At 44.9% G+C, this 26,852-nt stretch overlaps 2 protein-coding genes across 5 annotated transcripts in view; one reads left to right on the forward strand and one right to left on the reverse strand.

Annotated features, from left to right (window-relative positions):
- Nucleotides 1–25,831, forward strand: part of LOC124145569 (A disintegrin and metalloproteinase with thrombospondin motifs 10-like) — a 74,361-nt gene extending 48,530 nt beyond the window's left edge. The window contains exons 20-34 of one of the 2 annotated variants that reach the window (XM_048389122.1): nt 1,637–1,787; nt 1,930–2,059; nt 2,782–2,986; nt 3,871–4,027; nt 4,683–4,814; nt 5,303–5,400; nt 11,303–11,606; nt 12,413–12,685; nt 13,336–13,491; nt 16,298–16,441; nt 18,019–18,147; nt 19,552–19,728; nt 20,157–20,336; nt 21,117–21,301; nt 25,362–25,831. In XM_048389122.1, coding sequence (XP_048245079.1) covers nt 1,637–1,787; nt 1,930–2,059; nt 2,782–2,986; nt 3,871–4,027; nt 4,683–4,814; nt 5,303–5,400; nt 11,303–11,606; nt 12,413–12,685; nt 13,336–13,491; nt 16,298–16,441; nt 18,019–18,147; nt 19,552–19,728; nt 20,157–20,336; nt 21,117–21,301; nt 25,362–25,523 — 2,583 coding nt within the window. In that variant the 3' untranslated portion in view covers nt 25,524–25,831. The remainder of the gene's footprint in view (nt 1–1,636; nt 1,788–1,929; nt 2,060–2,781; nt 2,987–3,870; nt 4,028–4,682; nt 4,815–5,302; nt 5,401–11,302; nt 11,607–12,412; nt 12,686–13,335; nt 13,492–16,297; nt 16,442–18,018; nt 18,148–19,551; nt 19,729–20,156; nt 20,337–21,116; nt 21,302–25,361) is intronic. The other variant, XM_048389123.1, reaches the window with a different exon arrangement.
- A 128-nt stretch (nt 25,832–25,959) lies between these two features.
- Nucleotides 25,960–26,852, reverse strand: part of LOC124145568 (A disintegrin and metalloproteinase with thrombospondin motifs 18-like) — a 76,469-nt gene continuing 75,576 nt past the window's right edge. For 2 of the 3 annotated variants that reach the window (XM_048389124.1, XM_048389125.1), the window contains exon 27: nt 25,962–26,429. Coding sequence is in view for 1 of the 3 variants with exons in the window: in XM_048389126.1 (XP_048245083.1) it covers nt 26,410–26,429 (20 nt within the window). In the remaining 2 variants the exon portion in view is untranslated. Of the gene's footprint in view, nt 26,430–26,852 lie in introns of all 3 variants that reach the window. The other variant, XM_048389126.1, reaches the window with a different exon arrangement.

The raw sequence follows: 26,852 nt of genomic DNA on the forward strand, positions 1-26,852 counted from the left end.
CTGATCTAGTGTTTGGTGGAGGGTACGTCTGATCTAGTGTTTGGTGGAGGGTACGTCAGATCCAGTGTTTTGGGGAGGGTACGTCAGATCCAGTGTTTTGTGGAGGTAACGTGAGATCCAGTGTTTGGTGGAGGGTAAGTCTGATCCAGTGTTTGGTGGAGGGTACGTCAGATCCAATGTTTGGTGGAGGGTACGTCAGATCCAGGGTCTGGTGGAGGGTACGTCAGATCCAGTGTTTGGTGGAGGGTACGTCAGATCCAGTGTCTGGAGGGTACGTCAGATCCAGGGTCTGGTGGAGGGTACGTCTGATCCAGTGTTTGGTGGAGGGTACGTCAGATCCAGGGTCTGGTGAAGGGTACGTCAGATCCAGTGTTTGGTGGAGGGTACGTCAGATCCAGTGTTTGGTGGAGGGTACGTCAGATCCAGTGTTTGGTGGAGGGTACGTCAGATCCAGTGTTTGGGGGAGGGTACGTCTGATCTAGTGTTTGGTGGAGGGTACGTCTGATCTAGTGTTTGGTGGAGGGTACGTCAGATCCAGTGTTTTGGGGAGGGTACGTCAGATCCAGTGTTTTGTGGAGGGTACGTGAGATCCAGTGTTTGGTGGAGGGTAAGTCTGATCCAGTGTTTGGTGGAGGGTACGTCTGATCTTGTGTTTGGTGGAGGGTACGTCAGATCCAGTGTTTGGTGGAGGGTACGTCTGATCTTGTGTTTGGTGGAGGGTACGTCTGATCTAGTGTTTGGTGGAGGGTACGTCAGATCCAGGGTCTAGTGGAGGGTACGTCAGATCCAGTGTTTGGTGGAGGGTACGTCAGATCCAGTGTTTGGTGGAGGGTACGTCAGATCCAGTGTTTGGTGGAGGGTACGTCAGATCCAGTGTTTGGTGGCGGGTACGTCTGATCTAGTGTTTGGTGGAGAGTACGTCAGATCCAGTGTCTGGTGGGGGGTACGTCTGATCCAGTGTTTGGTGGAGGGTACGTCAGATCCAGTGTCTGGTGGAGGGTACGTCAGATCCAGTGTTTGCTGGAGGGTACGTCAGATCCAGTGTTTGGTGGAGGGTACGTCAGATCCAGTGTTTGGTGGAGGGTACGTCAGATCCAGTGTTTGGTGGAGGGTACGTCAGATCCAGTGTCTGGTGGAGGGTACGTCAGATCCAGTGTTTGGTGGAGGGTACGTCAGATCAAGTGTTTGGTGGAGGGTACGTCTGATCCAGTGTTTGGTGGAGGGTACATCAGATCCAGTGTTTGGGGGAGGGTACGTCAGATCCAGTGTTTGGTGGAGGGTACGTCAGATCCAGTGTTTGGTGGAGGGTACGTCAGGTCCAGTGTTTGGTGGAGGTTCGTCAGATCCGGTGTTTGGTGGAGGTCGTGAGCATGTTTCCTGGCAGATCGACATAGCAGTTCTGTCTCCGTTTGTATTCCGGATGGATGATGCTTCCCTTAATAAGTACTACACTCCTGACGACTTTTTACTATCTAAATATAATGCAATGAACGTCTCCCGAATTTTACAGAAGCAATGTAACACAGTTACAATCATTGTTAAACAATAAAATACACTGCGATATAACGATGATCCTGCGCATGTTTTCCGTATTCTCCGTGTAGTATGCAAGATAAAGATTCTAAACGTGTTGCAGGTTTACCGCATCATGGGCGACAGTGCCAGCAGCTACGCCGATGTCGCACCCCGTGTGTCTTACGAGTACTACGTCACCACGAACTCGTTGCAGCCCGCCAACTTCATGTGGAAGACCCAGACTGGTCAGTGCAGTCAGACATGCGGCACAGGTACGTCATGAGATAAACCCTGGTCACGCGCATAACAACGATGCGGACGTGAAGCAGCAGCTGCACCTGTGTCCGGAGTCCAATGGATGCGTGATGATTGCTCCTTGTACCCTATTAACGTTACCTCATTCGTTGTCGACAGGAACCCGGATACCGGTTGTGACGTGTGTAAGAGACGACGACTTCTCCGTCGTGGACGATCATCACTGCGACATCAACACTCGCCCACAAGTCGTCGGCGAGCCCTGTAGCACTGAGCCCTGTCCGGCTAGGTGAGACATCAAAACTACACCATCATTGACCACTACAACAACAATCTCCCCATCATTGACCACTACAACAACTACGTCATTGACCACCACAACAACCTCCCCATCATTGACCACCACAACGACAATATCATTGACCACGACAACAACCTCCCCATCATTGACCACCACAACAGCCTCCCAATCATTGACCACCACAACAACTACATCATTGACGACTACACTAAATGCATCATTGACGACTACAACAACTACATCATTGACGACTACACCAACTACATCATTGACGACTACAACAACTACACCAGTGACCACTACAACAAATACATCATTGACGACTACAACAACTACATCATTGACGACTACAACAACTACATCATTGACGACTACAACAACTACACCAGTGACCACTACAACAACTACATCATTGACGACTACAACAACTACATCATTGACGACTACAACAACTACATCATTGACGACTACAACAACTACATCATTGACGACTACAGCAACTACACCAGTGACCACTACAACAACTACATCATTGACGACTACAACAACTACATCATTGACGACTACAGCAACTACACCAGTGACCACTACAACAACTACATCATTGACGACTACAACAACTACATTATTGACGACTACAGCAACTACACCAGTGACCACTACAGCAACTACACCAGTGACCACTACAACAACCCCCGTCATGTTTCCAGGTGGAAGACCGGTGCGTACTCCGCGTGTTCCCTCACGTGTGGCGGTGGTCTAATGAGGCGGACGCTGCAGTGTGTCCGCGAGACGTCCGGGGTGGTGGAGGTCTTGGCCAACAGCCACTGTGGCAGACTCGTCAAACCGCCGGAGGCCAGCGAGTGTAATTCTGAGTCGTGCCCGGGCGTGTGGAGACCCGGATCCTGGTCAAGTGTGCGTCAGTAGTACAGTACAGTCAGTAGTAATGTCAGAAGTCTGTACAGTAATGTGGTCTAGTGGTCTAGTGGTCTAGTGGTAGAGCGTCCGCCCGGAGAGCGGAAGTTCCGGGGTTCGATCCCCGGCCGTGTGTGGGGTATTCATGTTAAACTGCGGTATGGTATCTCAGTCGGCTAGCACTATAAATCGGCATCAGTCCGGTCTAGTACACACACACACACACACACACACACACACACACACACACACACACACACACACACGTGCATGCACGTCGCTATATGAGTGCAATAATCTTGGACGCGACGTTAAACCCCATTTCACCTCACCTCACCTCTATGATGTCTCCATCAGAAGTCACGAGGAGGTACTGACCGGGACCTAATATAGACAGAAACCCCCAAACGCTCGTACTACGGTACAAATGCGCTGGCTCAACGTTAGAAACACGTTTAATGAGTTAGTTTGTCGTCAGACATACGTCTTATACGCCACATACTTTGGATGTATACGTTATACATACGTTAGAAGTAAGATACGCATACGTTATGAATACGTTAGGTGTACAGTACACCTTCAGCCAACTTATGTCGACGTAGATCAGCGTATTGGTAACGTAAATCTGGCGTATGTAAACGTATGTAGAGCGTACCTCTAACGTATGCCTAACATAAGTTCCCATACGCCGAAAATTTTGTGCATGCACAAAAATGTACAACAACGTATACCAGCGTGCTTGTAATGTATGTATACAACTTACACCTAACTTATCCATAGCGTGTTTCAGCGAACGTCGGCGTTTTTGGTAAAAATCTCATACGTCGCCATACGTTCCTGCTACACGTTGTAGTGACAGGGCATTACTTATTGTGTGGTTCCAGTGCTCCAGGACGTGTGGGCGTGGCGTTCAGAAGCGGGAGATTTCCTGTTACAAAGATGCCGAGTCTCTGACAGAGGTTGCATCCAGCCTCTGTCTCCCCGTGCAGAAACCAACACAACACCAGGAATGCATGGACGTGGTGTGTTCTGGAGGAAGCAGTAGGTTCCTAACATATTCAATTTTGGGTTTCATTTCCGTGAATTTCCCTGGCTTCAAGAGGTTTTAAAACGTGGGTTGCAACTGGTAACCTCATCCCACGTGACTCTTCCTCTCCTGACTGCCACCTTGGTGTAGTGGACAGTAGCCCAGCGCGAGCGCGCACACACAAACACGTGCACATACGCACACGCACACACAAACGCTCGCACACACACACAAACACGCGCACACACGCACACACACACTCGCACGCGCGCGCACACACAAACACGCGCACACACACACACACACTCGCGCACACACACACGCACACACACTCGCACACACACACACACAAACGCGCACACACACACTCGCACACACACGCGCGCGCACACACACGCACACTCGTTCACGCACGCACACACACACGCACACACACACACACGCACGCGCGCGCACGCACACACACACACACACACACACACACACACACACACACACACACACACACACACACACAAACACTCGCACACATACACACACACACGTACATGCCTCGCTATAAACATGCTCTAATCTTGAACGCACCGTTACACCCTGGATCGTCTCACCTCACCTCCCCCTTCTGTCATGTACCCACACTGTCAGTAACGTGACTTTACATCTCCGCAGACTGTGGCAGCGCCTGCAACGACCCCACCAACTGCGTGGCTTATGGGACGTACGTCTGCCACGCTTACGAGTCCTGGGCCATGACCAACTGTGCTGCCTACTGTGGCTTCTGCTCCAAGACCTGTGACCATGGTAACAAGAACAATAATAAAAAACACATTAAATAACAAAAAACAATTTCGGAGGAGTCGGATGGACATTCTGCTTAACTGTCGCCAATTACAAGCCAGTAGGCTGGTGGGTTACGAGGGTTACGAGCATACAGTCGAAGTGATCAGGGCGCTTTGTTTTGTTGTTGGTTAACGCCACAATAATAGTCGGGCCTTATGATGGTGGCCTGTACACAATCGGGATTGGAGCAGACAATCCAGTGATTGATATTAAGAGCAAAGATCCACACCGTCGGAATACGATGACTGGTTTTCTACCAAACCGCCGATCTGTCTCGTCGCCTCTTCCGGCAAACACTGGTAACTCGGAGCTTATAATGCCCACGTGCGGACCTGCGCAGATATCGATGTCCAGAACACAGCCTTAATCCATTGTAGCCAGGGGACACCCACTCAGTCACTGTATTGCGCCATAGACACGGGTTTCATATTTCGCGCTTTTGTTGACAGGGAACAACACCATCACTGGCAACCTCGACTGCGACGACGCTGTTGACTGTGTGACGTATGGCAGCAACGTGTGTCGATTGTACCAGGAGTGGAGTAAGGTAGGTCGCGGGGAGATAGGCATGATGTTAGCAGGGGTTAGTTTAGCCTTAGTATCAAGACTCAGTACATGGTATCAAGACTCAGTCCATGGTATCAAGACTCAGTCCATGGTATCAAGACTCAGTACATGGTATCATGACTCAGTACATGGTATCAAGACTCAGTCCATGGTATCATGACTCAGTACATGGTATCATGACTCAGTACATGGTATCAAGACTCAGTCCATGGTATCAAGACTCAGTACATGGTATCATGACTCAGTACATGGTATCAAGACTCAGTACATGGTATCAAGACTCAGTACAAGACTCAGTCCATGGTATCAAGACTCAGTACAAGACTCAGTACATGGTATCAAGACTCAGTACATGGTATCAAGACTCAGTACAAGACTCAGTCCATGGTATCAAGACTCAGTACAAGACTCAGTACATGGTATCAAGACTCAGTACATGGTATCAAGACTCAGTACAAGACTCAGTCCATGGTATCAAGACTCAGTACAAGACTCAGTACATGGTATCAAGACTCAGTACATGGTATCAAGACTCAGTACAAGACTCAGTCCATGGTATCAAGACTCAGTCCATGGTATCAAGACGCAGTCCATGGTATCATGACTCAGTACATGGTATCAAGACTCAGTACATGGTATCAAGACTCAGTCCATGGTATCAAGACTCAGTACAAGACTCAGTACATGGTATCAAGACTCAGTACATGGTATCATGACTCAGTCCATGGTATCAAGACTCAGTCCATGGTATCAAGACTCAGTACAAGACTCAGTACATGGTATCAAGACTCAGTACATGGTATCATGACTCAGGGCATGGTATCAAGACTCAGTACAAGACTCAGTACAACACTCAGTCCATGGTATCAAGACTCAGTACATGGTATCAAGACTCAGTCCATGGTATCAAGACTCAGTACATGGTATCAAGACTCAGTCCATGGTATCAAGACTCAGTACAAGACTCAGTACATGGTATCAAGACGCAGTCCATGGTATCAAGACTCAGTACAAGACTCAGTACATGGTATCAAGACGCAGTCCATGGTATCAAGACTCAGTACAAGACTCAGTACATGGTATCAAGACTCAGTACATGGTATCAAGACTCAGTCCATGGTATCAAGACTCAGTACATGGTATCAAGACTCAGTGCATGGTATCAAGACGCAGTCCATGGTATCAAGACTCAGTACAAGACTCAGTACATGGTATCAAGACGCAGTCCATGGTATCAAGACTCAGTACAAGACTCAGTACATGGTATCAAGACGCAGTCCATGGTATCAAGACTCAGTACATGGTATCAAGACTCAGTACATGGTATCAAGACTCAGGGCATGGTATCAAGACTCAGTACATGGTATCAAGACTCAGTCCATGGTATCAAGACTCAGTACATGGTATCAAGACTCAGTCCATGGTAACAAGACTCAGTACAAGACTCAGTACATGGTATCAAGACTCAGTACATGGTATCAAGACTCAGTACATAGTATCAAGACTCAGTACATGGTATCAAGACTCAGTACATAGTATCAAGACTCAGTCCATGGTATCAAGACTCAGTACATGGTATCAAGACTCAGGGCATGGTATCAAGACTCAGTACATGGTATCAAGACTCAGGGCATGGTATCAAGACTCAGTACATGGTATCAAGACTCAGTCCATGGTATCAAGACTCAGGGCATGGTATCAAGACTCAGTACATGGTATCAAGACTCAGTCCATGGTATCAAGACTCAGTACATGGTATCAAGACTCAGTCCATGGTATCAAGACTCAGTACATGGTATCAAGACTCAGTCCATGGTATCAAGACTCAGTACAAGACTCAGTACATGGTATCAAGACGCAGTCCATGGTATCAAGACTCAGTACAAGACTCAGTACATGGTATCAAGACTCAGTACAAGACTCAGTACATGGTATCAAGACTCAGTCCATGGTATCAAGACTCAGTACAAGACTCAGTACATAGTATCAAGACGCAGTCCATGGTATCAAGACTCAGTACATGGTATCAAGACTCAGTCCATGGTATCAAGACTCAGTCCATGGTATCAAGACTCAGTACATGGTATCATGACTCAGTACATGGTATCAAGACTCAGTACATGGTATCAAGACTCAGTACATGGTATCAAGACTCAGTCCATGGTATCAAGACTCAGTACATGGTATCAAGACTCAGTACATGGTATCAAGACTCAGTACATAGTATCAAGACTCAGTCCATGGCATCAAGACTCAGTACATGGTATCAAGACTCAGGGCATGGTATCAAGACTCAGTGCATGGTATCAAGACTCAGGGCATGGTATCAAGACTCAGTACATGGTATCAAGACTCAGTCCATGGTATCAAGACTCAGGGCATGGTATCAAGACTCAGTACATGGTATCAAGACTCAGTCCATGGTATCAAGACTCAGTCCATGGTATCAAGACTCAGTACATGGTATCAAGACTCAGGGCATGGTATCAAGACTCAGTCCATGGTATCAAGACTCAGTCCATGGTATCAAGACTAAGGGCATGGTATCAAGACTCAGTCCATGGTATCAAGACTCAGTCCATGGTATCAAGACTCAGTACATGGTATCAAGACTCAGTCCATGGTATCAAGACTCAGTACATGGTATCAAGACTCAGTCCATGGTATCAAGACTCAGTACAAGACTCAGTCCATGGTATCTAGACGCAGTCCATGGTATCAAGACTCAGTACAAGACTCAGTACATGGTATCAAGACTCAGTACAAGACTCAGTCCATGGTATCAAGACTCAGTCCATGGTATCAAGACTCAGTACAAGACTCAGTACATAGTATCAAGACGCAGTCCATGGTATCAAGACTCAGTACATGGTATCAAGACTCAGTACATGGTATCAAGACTCAGTCCATGGTATCAAGACTCAGTACATGGTATCATGACTCAGTACATGGTATCAAGACTCAGTACATGGTATCAAGACTCAGTCCATGGTATCAAGACTCAGTCCATGGTATCAAGACTCAGTACATGGTATCAAGACTCAGTACAAGACTCAGTACATGGTATCAAGACGCAGTCCATGGTATCAAGACTCAGTACAAGACTCAGTACATGGTATCAAGACTCAGTACAAGACTCAGTACATGGTATCAAGACTCAGTCCATGGTATCAAGACTCAGTACAAGACTCAGTACATAGTATCAAGACGCAGTCCATGGTATCAAGACTCAGTACATGGTATCAAGACTCAGTCCATGGTATCAAGACTCAGTACATGGTATCAAGACTCAGTACATGGTATCAAGACTCAGTACATGGTATCAAGACTCAGTCCATGGGTTTCAAGACTCAGTACATGGTATCAAGACTCAGTACATGGTATCAAGACTCAGTCCATGGTATCAAGACTCAGTACATGGTATCAAGACTCAGTACATGGTATCAAGACTCAGTACATGGTATCAAGACTCAGTCCATGGTATCAAGACTCAGTACATGGTATCAAGACTCAGTACATGGTATCAAGACTCAGTACATGGTATCAAGACTCAGTACATGGTATCATGTCTCAGTACATGGTATCAAGACTCAGTCCATGGTATCAAGACTCAGTACAAGACTCAGTACATGGTATCATGTCTCAGTACATGGTATCAAGACTCAGTCCATGGTATCAAGACTCAGTACAAGACTCAGTACATGGTATCAAGACTCAGTCCATGGTATCAAGACTCAGTCCATGGTATCAAGACTCAGGGCATGGTATCAAGACTCAGTCCATGGTATCAAGACTCAGTCCATGGTATCAAGACTCAGTACATGGTATCAAGACGCAGGGCATGGTATCAAGACTCAGTCCATGGTATCATGACTCAGTCCATGGTATCAAGACTCAGTACATGGTATCAAGACTCAGTCCATGGTATCAAGACTCAGGGCATGGTATCAAGACTCAGTCCATGGTATCATGACTCAGTACATGGTATCAAGACTCAGTACACGGTATCAAGACTCAGTACATAGTATCAAGACTCAGTCCATGGTATCAAGACTCAGTACATGGTATCAAGACTCAGTACACGGTATCAAGACTCAGTCCATGGTATCATGACTCAGTACATGGTATCAAGACTCAGTACACGGTATCAAGACTCAGTACATAGTATCAAGACTCAGTCCATGGTATCAAGACTCAGTACATGGTATCAAGACTCAGTACACGGTATCAAGACTCAGTACATGGTATCAAGACTTAGTACACGGTATCAAGACTCAGGGCATGGTATCAAGACTCAGTACATGGTATCAAGACTCAGTACATGGTATCAAGACTCAGTGCATGGTATCAAGACTCAGTCCATGGTATCAAGACTCAGTACAAGACTCAGTCCATGGTATCAAGACTCAGTCCATGGTATCAAGACTCAGTACAAGACTCAGTGCATGGTATCAAGACTCAGTCCATGGTATCAAGACTCAGTCCATGGTATCAAGACTCAGTACAAGACTCAGTGCATGGTATCAAGACTCAGTCCATGGTATCAAGACTCAGTCCATGGTATCATGACTCAGTACATGGTATCAAGACTCAGTCCATGGTATCAAGACTCAGTCCATGGTATCAAGACTCAGTACATGGTATCAAGACTCAGTACATGGTATCAAGACTCAGGGCATGGTATCAAGACTCAGTACATGGTATCAAGACTCAGTACATGGTATCAAGACTCAGTCCATGGTATCAAGACTCAGGGCATGGTATCAAGACTCAGTCCATGGTATCATGACCCAGTACATGGTATCAAGACCCAGTACATGGTATCAAGACTCAGTACATGGTATCAAGACTCAGTACATGGTATCATGACTCAGTACATGGTATCAAGACTCAGTACATGGTATCAAGACTCAGTACAAGACTCAGTCCATGGTATCAAGACTCAGTACATGGTATCAAGACTCAGTACATGGTATCAAGACTCAGTACAAGACTCAGTGCATGGTATCAAGACTCAGTACAAGACTCAGTACAAGACTCAGTCCATGGTATCAAGACTCAGTACAAGACTCAGTGCATGGTATCAAGACTCAGTACATGGTATCAAGACTCAGTACAAGACTCAGTGCATGGTATCAAGACTCAGTACATGGTATCAAGACCCAGTACATGGTATCAAGACTCAGTACATGGTATCAAGACTCAGTGCATGGTATCAAGACTCAGTCCATGGTATCAAGACTCAGTACAAGACTCATTACATGGTATCAAGACTCAGTCCATGGTATCAAGACTCAGTACAAGACTCAGTGCATGGTATCAAGACTCAGTCCATGGTATCAAGACTCAGTACATGGTATCATGACTCAGTCCATGGTATCAAGACTCAGTACATGGTATCATGACTCAGTACATGGTATCAAGACTCAGTACATGGTATCAAGACTCAGTACATGGTATCAAGACTCAGTCCATGGTATCAAGACTCAGTACATGGTATCATGTCTCAGTACATGGTATCAAGACTCAGTCCATGGTATCAAGACGCAGTCCATGGTATCAAGACGCAGTCCATGGTATCAAGACTCAGTACATGGTATCAAGACTCAGTACATGGTATCAAGACTCAGTACATGGTATCAAGACTCAGTACATGGTATCAAGACTCAGTACATGGTATCAAGACTCAGTCCATGGTATCAAGACTCAGTACATGGTATCAAGACTCTGTACATGGTATCAAGACTCAGTACATGGTATCATGACTCAGTACATGGTATCAAGACGCAGTCCATGGTATCAAGACTCAGTCCATGGTATCATCTTAGGAGTCGCTGCTGATGCAGTGTTTCGTGAACTGATGATGACGTGTTTGTCCTCAGACCAACTGCCGTAAGTTCTGCGGCATCTGTAACGGTGTCTGCGAGGATGTTAAGGATTGTTCCACCTACGCCAGCAACATCTGCAGCGAGTACGAGGACTGGAGTCGCGTCAACTGCAGGAAGTTCTGCGGGTTCTGCTTCGGGTCGGTCGTCAGTACTGGTGTCAGCCATGTTGCCTCTACGACCTCTGACCCCACGTGTGTCGACAAGACTGACGACTGCTCTGGGTACGGGAAGGAGATTTGCACGGAGTATCAAGACTGGTCAGCGCACAACTGTCCGCACTTCTGTAACCTGTGCACAGGTAGATATGTGCCTTAAGGTAGAGTTGTGAAGGTTGCTACCCAGACAGTGTACTTAAGTCACAGGCCACTGGCCTGACAGTCGCAGTGTTGATAAACCAGCCGTAATACGTCACTTCATAACCCACGTTATCACGTCACATTGTCACGTGTCATTCACCGCCACATTCCAATCCTCCCAATCCCCCACCAGTGACACTGTCCCGGCTTACGTACCGTATACATGATAGTCGTAGTTCTTTTCTGCAAGGGGCGGTTGGGGTAGCCTAGTGGTTAAAGCGTTCGCTCGTCACGCCGAAGACCCGGTTTCGATTCCCCTCTTGGGTACAAGGTGTGAAGCCCATTTATGGTGTCCCCCGCCGTGATATTGCTGGAATATTGCTGAAAGCGGCGTAAAACCATACTTAATCACTCACTCACTTATCTTCAAACATGATCCTCGGCCGTCTGGCCTTCATCAGAGCTGAATTGTACGAACCACACCATCACACCGTTCTTCACTGCGACACATTACTCAAACACTCTGCAGCCCTATCGTTGTTTGTACGTTAGACTAAAGTTTCAAGTGCACAAGTTTCTAGGTATAATCATTAGTTTGCATCATAAGTTCCAGATTATGTCAATAATAAGAACAAATTGTCCCTATAAGAGACTGGAGCCCTTATCTAGACTTGTCAATAAGCATAGAATTATTACACAACCATAGACTTAGCCTTGGAGCAAGGCTATTTGTAGGTTGTAGTCTGTGGTCTTGTGTCTGTTGTCTGTAATCTGTAGTCTGTAGTCTGTAATTGCACATCTCTGTCAGGTTCCAGCACCTCCAGTGCGGCCACCGTATCCGCCTTGTGCGTGGACACGGAGAACTGTCTGGCGTTTGGCCGGAGTGTCTGCACCGGATACGTCACGTGGTCCAAGACGCACTGTCCGCGGTTCTGCCGGTTCTGTGGTGTTGACGCTACAGCTTCCACGACGTCAGACTCCGCGACGTCAGAGTCCGCGACGTCAGAGGCAGGAACTTCAGAATCGTCATCTTCCGTCAAGCCAATGTCAAGCAGGTCAGGGTCAAGTACTTCACAGGATGGTGGGTAAAACAAATGTTCAGTGTGAATTAAGTCAACGTACAGACAACCTGTCAGCTGATCCCGAGGCGAGTACGCCATGTCTGTCTCCCCACCCACAACCATGAAGATCCGGGGTAGAATAGGTCTTCAGCAACCCATGCGTGCCGCAAGTGGCGACTATGGATGTCGTAGGAGGCGACTAACGGGATCGGGTGATCAGGATCGCTGACGTGGTTAATGCATGTCATCGTATCCCAATTGCGTAGATCGATGCTCAGGATGACAGTTACTGGATTGTCTGGTCCAGACTCGATTATTTACATACGACAGTCATATAGCTGGAATATTGCTGAGTGCAGCGTGAAACAACAAACAAACAAAACAAACAAAATCACCTGTGGTAAAGACGTCTCATTGACAGCCTGTTTAGGAGTTAGATAATATTTATATTTCAGGCTTGTTGAAATCTTTGTGTGAAGTGAGGTAGCATTGTGGTTACAGCTGTTGTCCCTCGCGGTAAAGGTCCGGGTTTGACGCCTCATTTGTGCAAATGTGTGAATGTCTTGGTGTCCCTTCCGTGATATGATTATGATAATTCGAAAAGCTAAGTAAACTCACCCGCTGTTTCACTTACGTATACCAAGTGAATACCTTCCTCCTGCGTGTACAGGCAGAACCCAGACTACACCGGAAACATGGTCGTCTACAGACGGCGCCTGCGCAGACACGTTGACGTGCGCGATGTATGGTGAGAGAGTGTGCACCGACTACCGACCGTGGGCCGTCACCAACTGCCCCAAGTACTGCGATTTCTGCGGGGGTCAAGGTCAGACTAACAATTAGGGACCCACATATAAAATGATGAGGATAGTGTGGCATATTGTTTGAGAATTAAAATTTACCAGTTTCAAAACTCGACATTTTCTTCCGTGAAAAACATTTGTTTCTGCATCCATGTCCTGCAGTGAATTCAGTTGTAGCTCACCTGACAGAAAGTCAAGCGAGCTGATGTCGTTGCTCGTCGTCCGTTTTCTGTCTGTCCGTCCATGGTTAAGTTTTCCATTTTTGACATCTCTGAAATTAGAAGCACTGAAGACCTGAAACTTTATATGAATAATCCCAGTTATGGTGTTTCTAAAATTTGATCACAGAATTCCGACCCGACTTGGTGGCCAAACTCAAAATGTCAATTTTGCCTATTACACGGCCGTTTCTGATTGTGACATTTGATATGCAGCAGGTCTGTGAAAAGCAGAATAGCATATCATTCTTTTTCAGTCATATTTTGACCCCAGCTATGTTGCCTCTAAACGTTGCTCACAGAGCTCCAATCTAACCAAGACCATGACCGCCATCATATCTTCATAATCAGGTGAGCTACATAGCCCTGTGGCTGCCTTTGTTTGGTGAAACCTGAGGGCAGATTATTAGTTCTGCCATGTTACTTCTGGATCAAATTACTTCTGTCATGTTACTTCTGGATCAAATTACTTCTGTCATGTTACTTCTGGATCAAATTAGGTCTGTCATGTTACTTCTGGATCAAATTAGGTCTGTCATGTTACTTCTGGATCAAATTAGGTCTGTCATGTTACTTCTGGATCAAATTAGGTCTGTCATGTTACTTCTGGATCAAATTAGGTCTGTCATGTTACTTCTGGATCAAATTACTTCTGTCATGTTACTTCTGGATCAAATTAGTTCTGTCATGTTACTTCTAGATCAAATAAGGTCTGTCATGTTACTTCTGGATCAAATTAGTTCTTTAATGTTAATTCTGGATCGAATTAGATTTGTCATGTTACTTCTAGATCAAATAAGTTCTGTCATGTTACTTCTAGATCAAATTAGTTTTGTCATGTTACTTCTAGATCAAATTAGTTTTGCCATGTTACTTCTGGATCAAATTAGTTTTGCCATGTTACTTCTGGATCAAATTATTTCTGTCATGTTACTTCTGGATCACATTAGTTCTGCCATGTTACTTCTGGATCACATTAGTTCTGTCATGTTACTTCTGGATCAAATTAGTTTTGTCATGTTACTTCTAGATGAAATTAGTTCTGTTATGTTACTTCTGGATCAATTAGTTTTGTCATGTTAATTCTAGATGAAATAAGTTTTGTCCTGTTACTTCTAGATCAAATTAGTTCTGTCATGTTCCTTCTGGATCAAATTAGTTCTGTCATGTTACTTCTGGATCAAATTAGTTCTGCCATGTTACTTCTGGATCAAATTAGTTTTGTCATGTTACTTCTAGATCAAATTAGTTTTGCCATGTTACTTCTAGATGAAATTAGTTCTGTCATGTTACTTCTGGATCAAATTAGTTCTGCCTTGTTACTTCTGGATCAAATTAGTTCTGCCATGTTACTTCTGGATCAAATTAGTTCTGCCATGTTACTTCTGGATCACATTAGTTCTGTCATGTTACTTCTAGATCAATTAGTTCTGTCATGTTACTTCTGGATCACATTAGTTCTGCCATGTTACTTCTGGATCACATTACTTCTGTCATGTTACTTCTGGATCAAATTACTTCTGTCATGTTACTTCTGGATCAAATTAGTTCTGCCATGTTACTTCTGGATCACATTAGTTCTGTCATGTTACTTCTGGATCAAATTAGTTCTGTCATGTTACTTCTGGATCACATTAGTTCTGCCATGTTACTTCTGGATCACATTAGTTCTGTCATGTTACTTCTGGATCAAATTACTTCTGTCATGTTACTTCTGGATCAAATTACTTCTGTCATGTTACTTCTGGATCAAATTAGTTCTGCCATGTTCCTTCTGGATCAAATTAGTTTTGTCATGTTACTTCTGGATCACATTAGTTCTGCCATGTTACTTCTGGATCACATTAGTTCTGTCATGTTACTTCTGGATCAAATTACTTCTGTCATGTTACTTCTGGATCAAATTAGTTCTGCCATGTTACTTCTGGATCACATTAGTTCTGTCATGTTACTTCTGGATCAAATTAGTTCTGTCATGTTACTTCTGGATCACATTAGTTCTGCCATGTTACTTCTGGATCACATTAGTTCTGTCATGTTACTTCTGGATCAAATTACTTCTGTCATGTTACTTCTGGATCAAATTACTTCTGTCATGTTACTTCTGGATCAAATTAGTTCTGCCATGTTCCTTCTGGATCAAATTAGTTTTGTCATGTTACTTCTAGATCAAATTAGTTCTGTCATGTTACTTCTGGATCAATTAGTTCTGTCATGTTAATTCTGGATCAAATTAGTTTTGTCATGTTACTTCTATATGAAATTAGTTCTGTCATGTTACTTCTAGATCAAATTACTTCTGTCATGTTACTTCTGGATCAAATTACTTCTGTCATGTTACTTCTGGATCAAATTACTTCTGTCATGTTACTTCTGGATCAAATTATTTCTGTCATGTTACTTCTGGATCACATTAGTTCTTTCGTGTTACTTCTGGATCACATTAGTTCTTCAAAAACACCCCAGCGCCCCCAACAAATATATCCAATGTGATATTATTGTTGGATTCGTCTTTGCCTTTCAATTTCTATGTAACCTAATTAATTTTGTTCCTGTTCAAAAGTAAACATCAGCTTTGTATCTTACTAAGTATATGTTCCTCATCATATAGGAACGACGCATGCTGCCTCCTCCTGCATGGACAACACTGACTGCTCCGGCTACGGCACTGACGTGTGCAACAAATACACCAACTGGGCGTGGCAGCACTGTCCCCGCTTCTGTGGTCTGTGCGCGGACACCATGCCAACGGACGGTAGGTCATTGACTCACAGTTTAAAGGACACCCGTAGGCTTATTCCTGTCATAATATCATCCATTCATGACACCTGATGGCTGGTTCCTGTTATAATATCATCCATTCATGACACCCGGTGGCTGGTTTCTGTCATAACATCATCCAATCATGACACCCGGTGGCTGGTTCCTGTCATAATATCATCCATTCATGACACCCGGTGGCTGGTTCCTGTCATAATACCATCAATTCATGATACCCGGTGGCTGGTTCCTGTCATAATATCATCCATTCATGACACCCGGTGGCTGGTTCCTGTCATAATACCATCAATTCATGATACCCGGTGGCTGGTTCCTGTCATAATACCATCCATTCATGACACCCGGTGGCTGGTTCCTGTTATAATATCATCCATTCATGACACCCGGTGGCTGGTTCCTGTCATAATGTCATCCATTCATGACACCCGGTGGCTGGTTCCTGTCATAATATCATCCATTCATGACACCCGTTGGCTGGTTCCTGTCATTACATCATCCACCAATGACACCCGGTGGCTGGTTCCTGTCATAATATCATCCACCCATGACACCCGGTGGCTGGTTCCTGTCATTATATCATCCACCCATGACACCCGTTGGCTGGTTCCTGTCATAATATCATCCACCCATGGCACCCGGTGGCTGGTTCCTGTCATAATATCATCCACCCATGACACCCGTTGGCTGGTTCCTGTCATAATATCATCCATTCATGACACCCGGTGATGGGTCTGGTCTTATCATTCTTCACTGAGATGGTGGTGGGTCTCTTCCGCGTGTTTCCATGACAGCCGGTGGTAGATCTTCTTCTAAGATATTTCTATGCCATTCGGTAGTGGATCGGTTTCTGTGACACCCGAGGGTTGGTCTGATCTCATCGATCTTCACTGAGAAGGTTGTAGGTCTCTTATTAACGTCTCCATGACACCTGGTGGTAGGTCTTCTTCTAAGATTATTCTATGACTTTCGGTGATGGGTCTGTTTCTATGATCCCCGGTGGGGATCTGTTTCTATGACTTTCTGTGATGGGTCTATTTCTTTGACACCTGGTGACGGATCTGCTTCAATGACATCCGGTTGTGGGTCTGTTTGTATGTCCTTCGGTGACGGTTCTGCTTCAATGACACCCGGTTGTTGGTCTGTTTGTATGTCCTTCGGTGACGGTTCTGCTTCAATGACACCCGGTTGTGGGTCTGTTTGTATGTCCTTCGGTGACGGTTCTGCTTCAATGACACCCGGTTGTTGGTCTGTTTGTATGTCCTTCGGTGACGGTTCTGCTTCAATGACATCCGGTGGTGGGTCTGTTTGTATGTCTTTTGGTGACGGATCTGCTTCAATGACATCCAAAAAGTGGGCCTATTTCAATGACACCTGGCGGGCGAAACATTCTGTGGCAAAGATTATATCCAATATACTTCTCTATTGTAACAGATTCAGTTAACAGGATACATAGTTTACCTTCTAAACACTTTCCTGGCGTTGTCTTGAGTACATCGCGCTGTGGCCAGTCTGTCCAGTTCATGTAGACCCCATGTTGTCTGTGTGGTGCAGTCTCCCCGTGCGCTGACCACCTGGACAACTGTGCTGGGTATGGACAACAGGTCTGCTCGGACTATCGGGTGTGGGCCGGGGACAACTGCCGGAAGTACTGCCGGCTCTGTGGAACCACGAAGACGAGACGTGAGTACAGAGGCGATGTTGCTGCAAGGGCCACTCGTGAGTACAGTGACGTTTGCTGCCAGGACGAGACGTGAGTACAGTGACGTTTGCTGCCAGGATGAGACGTGAGTACAGAGGCGATGTTGCTGCTAGGGCCACACGTGAGTACAGAGGCGATGTTGCTGCCAGGGCCACACGTGAGTACAGTGGCGTTTGGTGCTAGGACGAGACGTGAGTACAGTGACGTTTGCTGCCAGGACGAGACGTGAGTACAGTAACGTTTGCTGTCAGGACGAGACGTGAGTACAGTGACGCTTGCTGCCAGGACGAGACGTGAGTACAGTGACGTTTGCTGCCAGGACGAGACGTGAGTACAGTGACGCTTGCTGTCAGGACGAGACGTGAGTACAGTGATGCTTGCTGTCAGGACGAGACGTGAGTACAGTGACGTTTGCTGCCAGGACGAGACGTGAGTACAGTAATGTTTGCTGACAGGACGAGACGTGAGTAAAGAGATTTTGGAGGACACTCGTGCTTCTGGTTGAAACTGTTGAATGGGACTCCTCCAGTTGCTGCTAAGTTGCTGTTATGTTAAAGATGATTTGATTTAAACAGAATGCTACCGTGCTAGCATCTCCACAAACCAATGGTCAATGTTTGCTCATTTAATGGTTCCGTGACACAAAACCAGCTCCGTACATCCGTCTTGTTCTATGATGGAGTTGCACCTGCTGGAAAGTTGTTCAGTGAGAAATGCTTAAGAAGCCGCTCATCACAGTGTTGAATGCGAGAATATAGACTGCTGAGACAAAGGTCCACCCCAGCATATTACTTTTTCAATGCCTTTGGAAACTCTTTCGTGTCACTTCGAACATCCGAGGATGTATGGGCTCAAAATAACCTTTCCTTGTACTTGTATCATTGCTTTGCCGTTCAGAAATAGGAATTCTTATATATGTGATTACACTTGTATAGCGACGTGCATGCTCGTGTGTGTGTGTGTGTGTGTGTGTGTGTGTGTGTGTGTGTGTGTGTGTGTGTGTGTGTGTGTGTGTGTGTGTGTGTGGCTGCTTGTACTTGTCCGGGCTGATGGCGATTTATAGTGCTAGCACACTGAGATACCATGGCGCTGTTTAACATGAATACCCAACTCAGACACAGTGTACTCACTCCGAGACGACTAGTCCTTGTTTTAGCCCCTTAATGCCAAGCGCCGGGCAGGGTAACAACAAGTCCCGTATTATAACGTCTTTTGGTATGACCCATCCGGGGATCGAACCCCGGACCTTCCGCTCTCCGGGCGGACGCTCTACTCCAGACCACGGAGGCGGTCGTATATGGCCCGGAAGAATAACATAAAATAACATTATTTTGGCCTGGACATGTCCTCATCTGTGTGAGCCTGTGTTGTCGGCGTGTTCCCAGGTTCAGCAGATGAAGCAGTCCCTCAGCTGTGTAACCGCGTCGTCACGGGGAGCGATGGCGTCATAGACGTCATGGGGAGGCTGCAAGAGAGCACACAGTGCACGTTGACCATAGTGACCCCCCTCGGGACCAGGATCAAGCTGGACGTGGAGGACATGGACATGAAATGTAGCAAAGGTATGGACCACGTCAATACATCCATCAGGGTCCACTTGGACAGAGTGATCTCACCGCTAAGACCATCACAACTCTCATACTGTTACATTGTTTTAGGAATGTCTGTTTTGTTTGTTTGTTTGTTGTTGTTACAGTATTCCAGCTATATGGCGGAGGTGTGTAAATAATTGTGTTTGGACCAGACAATCCAATGATTGACATCACGAGCATCGATCCATGCCTTTGAGATATGATGACATGCATCAACCAAGTCAGTGAGCCTGACTATACACATACACAAATATGTATATGTGCGTGTACGTGTGCTTGTGCGTGTGTGTGTGCGTGTGCGTGCGTGTGCGTGTGCGTGCGTGTATAATATAGACTGCACCTCTAAAGACATGCGCAATATAACGTCAGTCTGTTAAGTACCTGCTTGTGCACTGAAGGTGATCGCCTGTCCCTCAGAGAAGTGGGCGTGGCCAACACATACCGGCTCTGTGGAAACAATAAAGACAAAGGGTGGACGTCCGAGGGAAGCATCGTCATCCTCGACTTCTACATCGCCAAACAACGCGATGGCGCCAGAATCAGCTACCACAGCATCCCCGGAGACACGCCCTACACCAGTGAGTGAGCTGTGACAAGCTAGGATGTGCTCAGTGACCACTGTCTTCTTTCTGCTTCCTTTGTGGGGAAAGTTGTTCAGGTGATGCGGCTAAATTGTTCAGGTGATGTGGGTAAAGCTGTTCAGGTGATGTGGGTAAGATTGTTCAGGTGATGTGGGTAAAGTTGTTCAGGTGATGTGGGTAAAGCTGTTCAGGTGATGTGGGTAAGATTGTTCAGGTGATGTGGGTAAAGTTGTTCAGGTGATGTGGGTAACATTGTTCAGGTGATGTGGGTAAGATTGTTCAGGTGATGTGGGTAAGATTGTTCAGGTGATGTGGGTAAAGCTGTTCAGGTGATGTGGGTAAGATTGTTCAGGTGATGTGGGTAAGATCGTTCAGGTGATGTGGGTAAAGCTGTGCAGGTGATGTGGGTAAAGCTGTTCAGGTGATGCTGGTAAAGCTGTTCAGGTGATGTGGGTAAAGTTGTTCAGGTGATGTGGGTAAGATTGTTCAGGTGATGTGGGTAAAGTTGTTCAGGTGATGTGGGTAAAGTTGTTCAGGTGATGTGGGTAAGATTGTTCAGGTGATGTGGGTAAAGTTGTTCAAGTGATGCGGATAAAGTTGTTCAAGTGATGTGGGTAAAGTTGTTCAGGTGATGTGGGTAAGATTGTTCAGGTGATGCTGGTAAAGTTGTTCAGGTGATGTGGGTAACATTGTTCAGGTGATGTGGGTAAAGTTGTTCAGGTGATGTGGGTAAAGTTGTTCAAGTGATGCGGATAAAGTTTTTAATGTCTGTGACAGGTTGCAGCCAGCAGCTGACCGATACCTCGGGTACCATCACCAGCCCTGGGTACCCGGATGAGTACCCGCCTAACTCCCACTGCATCATCTACATCACCGGGGAGACAGACCAGAAGATCCAGATCGCATTTGACCGTGTGGAACTTCAACAGGGTGACGACTCGTGTCAGCATGACTCACTGACGGTGAGTTTATTAGTTGGTTAACAAAATGAGTCAACATGACCCTTCATCACTGAATATATCAATAAGTAAACGTCCTGTGTCACTTTGACGCATCATCAGTGAATATATCAATAAGTAAACGTCCTGTGTCACTATGACGCATCATCACTGAATATATCAATAAGTAAACGCCGTGTCACCATGACGCATCATCACTGAATATATCAATAAGTAAACGCCGTGTCACCATGACGCATCATCACTGAATATATCAAAAAGTATACGCCCTGTGTCACTATGACGCATCATCATTAACTGTCAACAAGTAAACGACCTGTGTCACTATGACGCATCATCAGTGACTATGTCAACAAGTATACGTCCTGTGTCACCATGACGCATCATCAGTGACTATGTCAACAAGTAAACGACCTGTGTCACTATGACGCATCATCAGTGACTATTTCAACAAGTAAACGCCCTGTGTCACCATGACGCATCATCAGTGACTATGTCAACAAGTATACGTCTTGTGTCACCATGACGCATCATCAGTGACTATGTCAACAAGTAAACGACCTGTGTCACCATGACGCATCATCAGTGACTATGTCAACAAGTAAACGACCTGTGTCACTATGACGCATCATCAGTGACTATGTCAACAAGTAAACGCCCTGTGTCACTATGACGCATCAGTGACTATATGTCAACAAGTAAACGCCCTGTGTCACCATGACGCATCATCAGTGATTATGTCAACAAGTAAACGCCCTGTGTCACCATGACGCATCATCAGTGACTATGTCAACACGTATGCGTCCTGTGTCACCATGACGCATCATCAGTGACTATGTCAACAAGTAACTTATTACTTATTGACAGGTTCATGTTTACTTATTGACATGATTGGATGAAAAAGCCATGATCTCTGTTGATTGATGTCTTGTGGCGGCGAATGTGGACTGCTTCGGTAAGTTTTAGTTGGAACACAACCAAACCCCAAGAGCCTAAAGGTGTAATTTACAAAACTGACTGCAACGGTGGACGATCTTACGTAGGTGAAAGACCCCGCCCCATCAACACCAGTATCAAAGGGCACAAAACCTCATCCATCAAATCAGACAGTAAATCGGCCATCTCGGACCATATCAGAAACTATCCTCATCACAACACCAACTACGACAACGTCCAATTCCTTCCAACAACCTCAATGATTTCACTTAAAGAAAACTAACAGAAGCAGTGCACATTCGCCGCCACAAGCCATCAATCAACAGAGATCAAGGCTATTTCATCCCATCATGTCAATAAGTAAACATGAACCTGTCAATAAGTAAACGTCCTGTGTCACCATAACGCATCACAAGTGAACATGTCAATAAGTAAACGTCCTGTGTCACCATGACGCATCACAAGTGAACATGTCAATAAGTAAACGCCCTGTGTCACCATGACGCATCATCAGTGAACCTGTCAATAAGTAAACGCCCTGTGTCACAATGACGCGTCATCAGTGACAATGTCAATAAGTAAATGCCCTGTGTAACCATGCCTCGCTGATTGTGAGTATACCAGTAAGTTAACGCCCAATGTCACAACAGCACATTGATAGAGAATATTTCAGTTAACGCCCCATGTCACAACAACGCATTGATAGTGAATATTTCAGTTAACGCTTCATGTCACAACAACGCATTGATAGTGAATATTTCAGTTAACGCTTCATGTCACAACAACGCATTGATAGTGAATATTTCAGTTAACGCTTCATGTCACAACGCATTGATAGTGAATATTTCAGTTAACGCTTCATGTCACAACAACGCATTGATAGTGAATATTTCAGTTAACGCTTCATGTCACAACAACGCATTGATAGTGAATATTTCAGTTAACGCTTCATGTCACAACAACGCATTGATAATGAATATTTCAGTTAACGCTCCATGTCACAACAACGCATTGATAGTGAATATTTCAGTTAATGCTTCATGTCACAACAACGCATTGACAGCGAATATTTCAGTTAACGCTCCATGTCACAACAACGCATTGATAGTGAATATTTCAGTTAACGCTTCATGTCACAACAACGCATTGATAGTGAATATTTCAGTTAACGCTCCATGTCACAACGCATTGATAGTGAATATTTCAGTTAACACTTCATGTCACAACAACGCATTGATAGTGAATATTTCAGTTAACGCTCCATGTCACAACAACGCATTGATAGTGAATATTTCAGTTAACGCTTCATGTCACATCAACGAATTGATAGTGAATATTTCAGTTAACGCTTCATGTCACAACAACGCATTGATAGTGAATATTTCAGTTAACGCTCCATGTCACAACGCATTGATAGTGAATATTTCAGTTAACGCTTCATGTCACACCAGCGAATTGATAGTGAATATTTCAGTTAACGCTTTATGTCACACAAACGAATTGATAGTGAATATTTCAGTGAACGCTCCATGTCACAACAACGCATTGATAGTGAATATTTCAGTTAACGCTCCATGTCACAACGCATTGATAGTGAATATTTCAGTGAACGCTTCATGTCACACCAACGAATTGATAGTGAATATTTCAGTAATGCTCCATGTCACAACGCATTGATAGTGAATATTTCAGTTAACGCTTCATGTCACACCAACGAATTGATAGTGAATATTTCAGTTAACGCTCCATGTCACAACAACGCATTGATAGTGAATATTTCAGTTAACGCTTCATGTCACAACGCATTGATAGCGAATATTTCAGTTAACGCTCCATGTCACAACAACGCATTGATAGTGAATATTTCAGTTAACGCTCCATGTCACAACAACGCATTGATAGTGAATATTTCAGTTAACGCTCCATGTCACAACGAATTGATAGTGAATATTTCAGTTAACGCTTCATGTCACACCAACGAATTGATAGTGAATATTTCAGTTAACGCTCCATGTCACAACAACGCATTGATAGTGAATATTTCAGTTAACGCTTCATGTCACAACGCATTGATAGTGAATATTTCAGTTAACGCTCCATGTCACAACAACGCATTGATAGTGAATATTTCAGTTAACGCTCAATGTCACAACAACGCATTGATAGTGAATATTTCAGTTAACGCTCCATGTCACAACGCATTGATAGTGAATATTTCAGTTAACGCTTCATGTCACACCAACGAATTGATAGTGAATATTTCAGTTAATGCTCCATGTCACAACAACGCATTGATAGCGAATATTTCAGTTAACGCTTCATGTCACAACAACGCATTGATAGTGAATATTTCAGTTAACGCTTCATGTCACAACAACGCATTGATAGTGAATATTTCAGTTAACGCTCCATGTCACAACAACGCATTGATAGTGAATATTTCAGTTAACGCTTCATGTCACAACAACGCATTGATAGTGAATATTTCAGTAAGTTATCACTCTGTGTCACCATGACGCGCAGATACTGAGAATATCAGTGACTAGTTGACTCAAGTTGTTCTGTTATATACATGATAGCTGGACTTGGTGTTCAAAACAAAACTGGACAAGCTATCTGCAGGTGTCAGACGTGTGTTGTTTTAAGGAAGAGAATTTATGAATGTCAACTTCTTTATTGTGAGGAACACAACGATTCTGAGTATACTCCTTCATCAGGTGAATACATGCTATGAGGCAGAGAACATATATATGTACATTTAAGAACAACAGAAGTAATAAGATAACAAAGATGGAAATGACAATGGGCACATGGAGGCCAGCTGGATAATTATCACCGACAAAGATCAAAGCAATAAGTCCCAAGCACTGGGCAGATAGTGTCTCCAGATCTCAATGGCTTCCTGTAGTTTTCTTGTCGCCATTAGTTGTTGGTAGACAGAAACGTTGTGTTCCTCAAAATAAAGAAGTTGTCACCCATAAATTCTCTTCCTTATGTGTATCACTTCTAGATGCATCTCAAAGATGTGTTATGTTAACATGTGTACGACGTGTGTTGTTTTGTCTGCAGGTGTACGACGTGTGTTGTTTTGTCTGCATGTGTACTACTTGTGTTGTTTTGTCTGCAGGTGTACGACCTTGGTGGGGGCGGGCACGAGACGTACTGTAGCGTGACGGATCGGTTCATCTGGGAGTCCACCAGCCCCCATGTTAAACTGGTGTTCCACTCCGACGACTCGGGCGCCGGCCGTGGCTTCAGGGCCCTGTACACCATCACAGACAACATGTGAACTTCTTATAACAATTCAGTTAAACAGTTTAGTCATTTATCCAAGCTCTACACCGAAGCGTTGTGACAGGAAGGCTGTAAGTGTACTCCTCGCAAACCTGCCTGGAATAGACTCGAGCAGTGACCGGTCTGATCATGGCCGACCAGCACTGGTTCCGTCTTTATGAAAGTGTATACCAATGTGTAGCGTAGTCAGTAGATGCCATCGGTATGTGTTATGTGGTTTAATACATGCAGCTGTCCATATGATTCATCGTAGACACGTTTTGCAAACCACGATTTATTCTTAATTAAACATGTGTCATTTGAGAGTGATGTCGTTACTGCCCACTGCGCATATAAGAGAGTGTCAGATATATCACTGTTTCAAAACGTGACAACACGTGACAACCCTTCAATAGGAGGTCGTGTCAGATGAATCCTGAGCGAACTTTGACCTCCCATTTTAAATAAAGTATTGGTGGGTTTTTGAGCCAATCACATGCCAGTGTTCTAAAACGATTCCCTTCCATTGCTTCACCACCTGGATTCGGAAATTTCGATCTTTAACAGAGAAGCCAGACGGGACATAGTGTCCCCTCCATAGTACACCGGGTTTGGGTTAGGTGCAATGGCGCCCAGTAACAGGAGGGTATAAAGTATTCACAACAGAGTATATACCGCCATCTTTATTACATTCAATTCGGAACTGCCCTTTTCGTTCATGTACGAGACTTTAGAAGCCCCGATGCTGATGAGGTGATTGGAAGGAATGTCACATTGTCAGGGAGAGACATATCTCATCCGAGTAAAAGATCTGATTTAAATTGGATTGGTCAAAATATGGCCTCACAGACGTCCGCCCGGGAAGCAGCAGCATCTGTGCAGTTGTTCGCGTGTCTGCTCCATCAGTTGGGAGTCGTTGGTTCTGAAATATAAGAAGAAACGTTTGTTGTTTAACGCAACATTCCATCTATATGACGGTGGTCTGCAAATAATCAAGATTGGAGCAGACAGTGGTCGATACCATGAGCATCAATCTACACAGCTGGAATACAATGATATGCGTCAAACAAGTCAGCGAGACCCATTAGTCGCCTCTCAAGACAATCACAGTCGCCTCTTACGACAGGCATAGGTTGCTGAAGGCCAATTTTAACCCGGATCTTCACGTGGCTGTGCGTGTTGTGAACGTGTTTCGAGGTGAAGCTCGACATATGACATCAATGACCGACAGCATGTCGCGTGTAAGGAGTCAGAACTACGTCTATGAGTACGAACACAGATTAATTTAAAGAAATCTGACAGACACGGCAGGCAAAAAACACCTACTCCTTTCTACACAAGACAC

This window comes from Haliotis rufescens, unplaced genomic scaffold (genome assembly GCF_023055435.1).
Source record: "Haliotis rufescens isolate VD_foot unplaced genomic scaffold, xgHalRufe1.0.p SCAF_8, whole genome shotgun sequence".
Classification (NCBI taxonomy): Eukaryota; Metazoa; Mollusca; class Gastropoda; order Lepetellida; family Haliotidae; genus Haliotis; species Haliotis rufescens.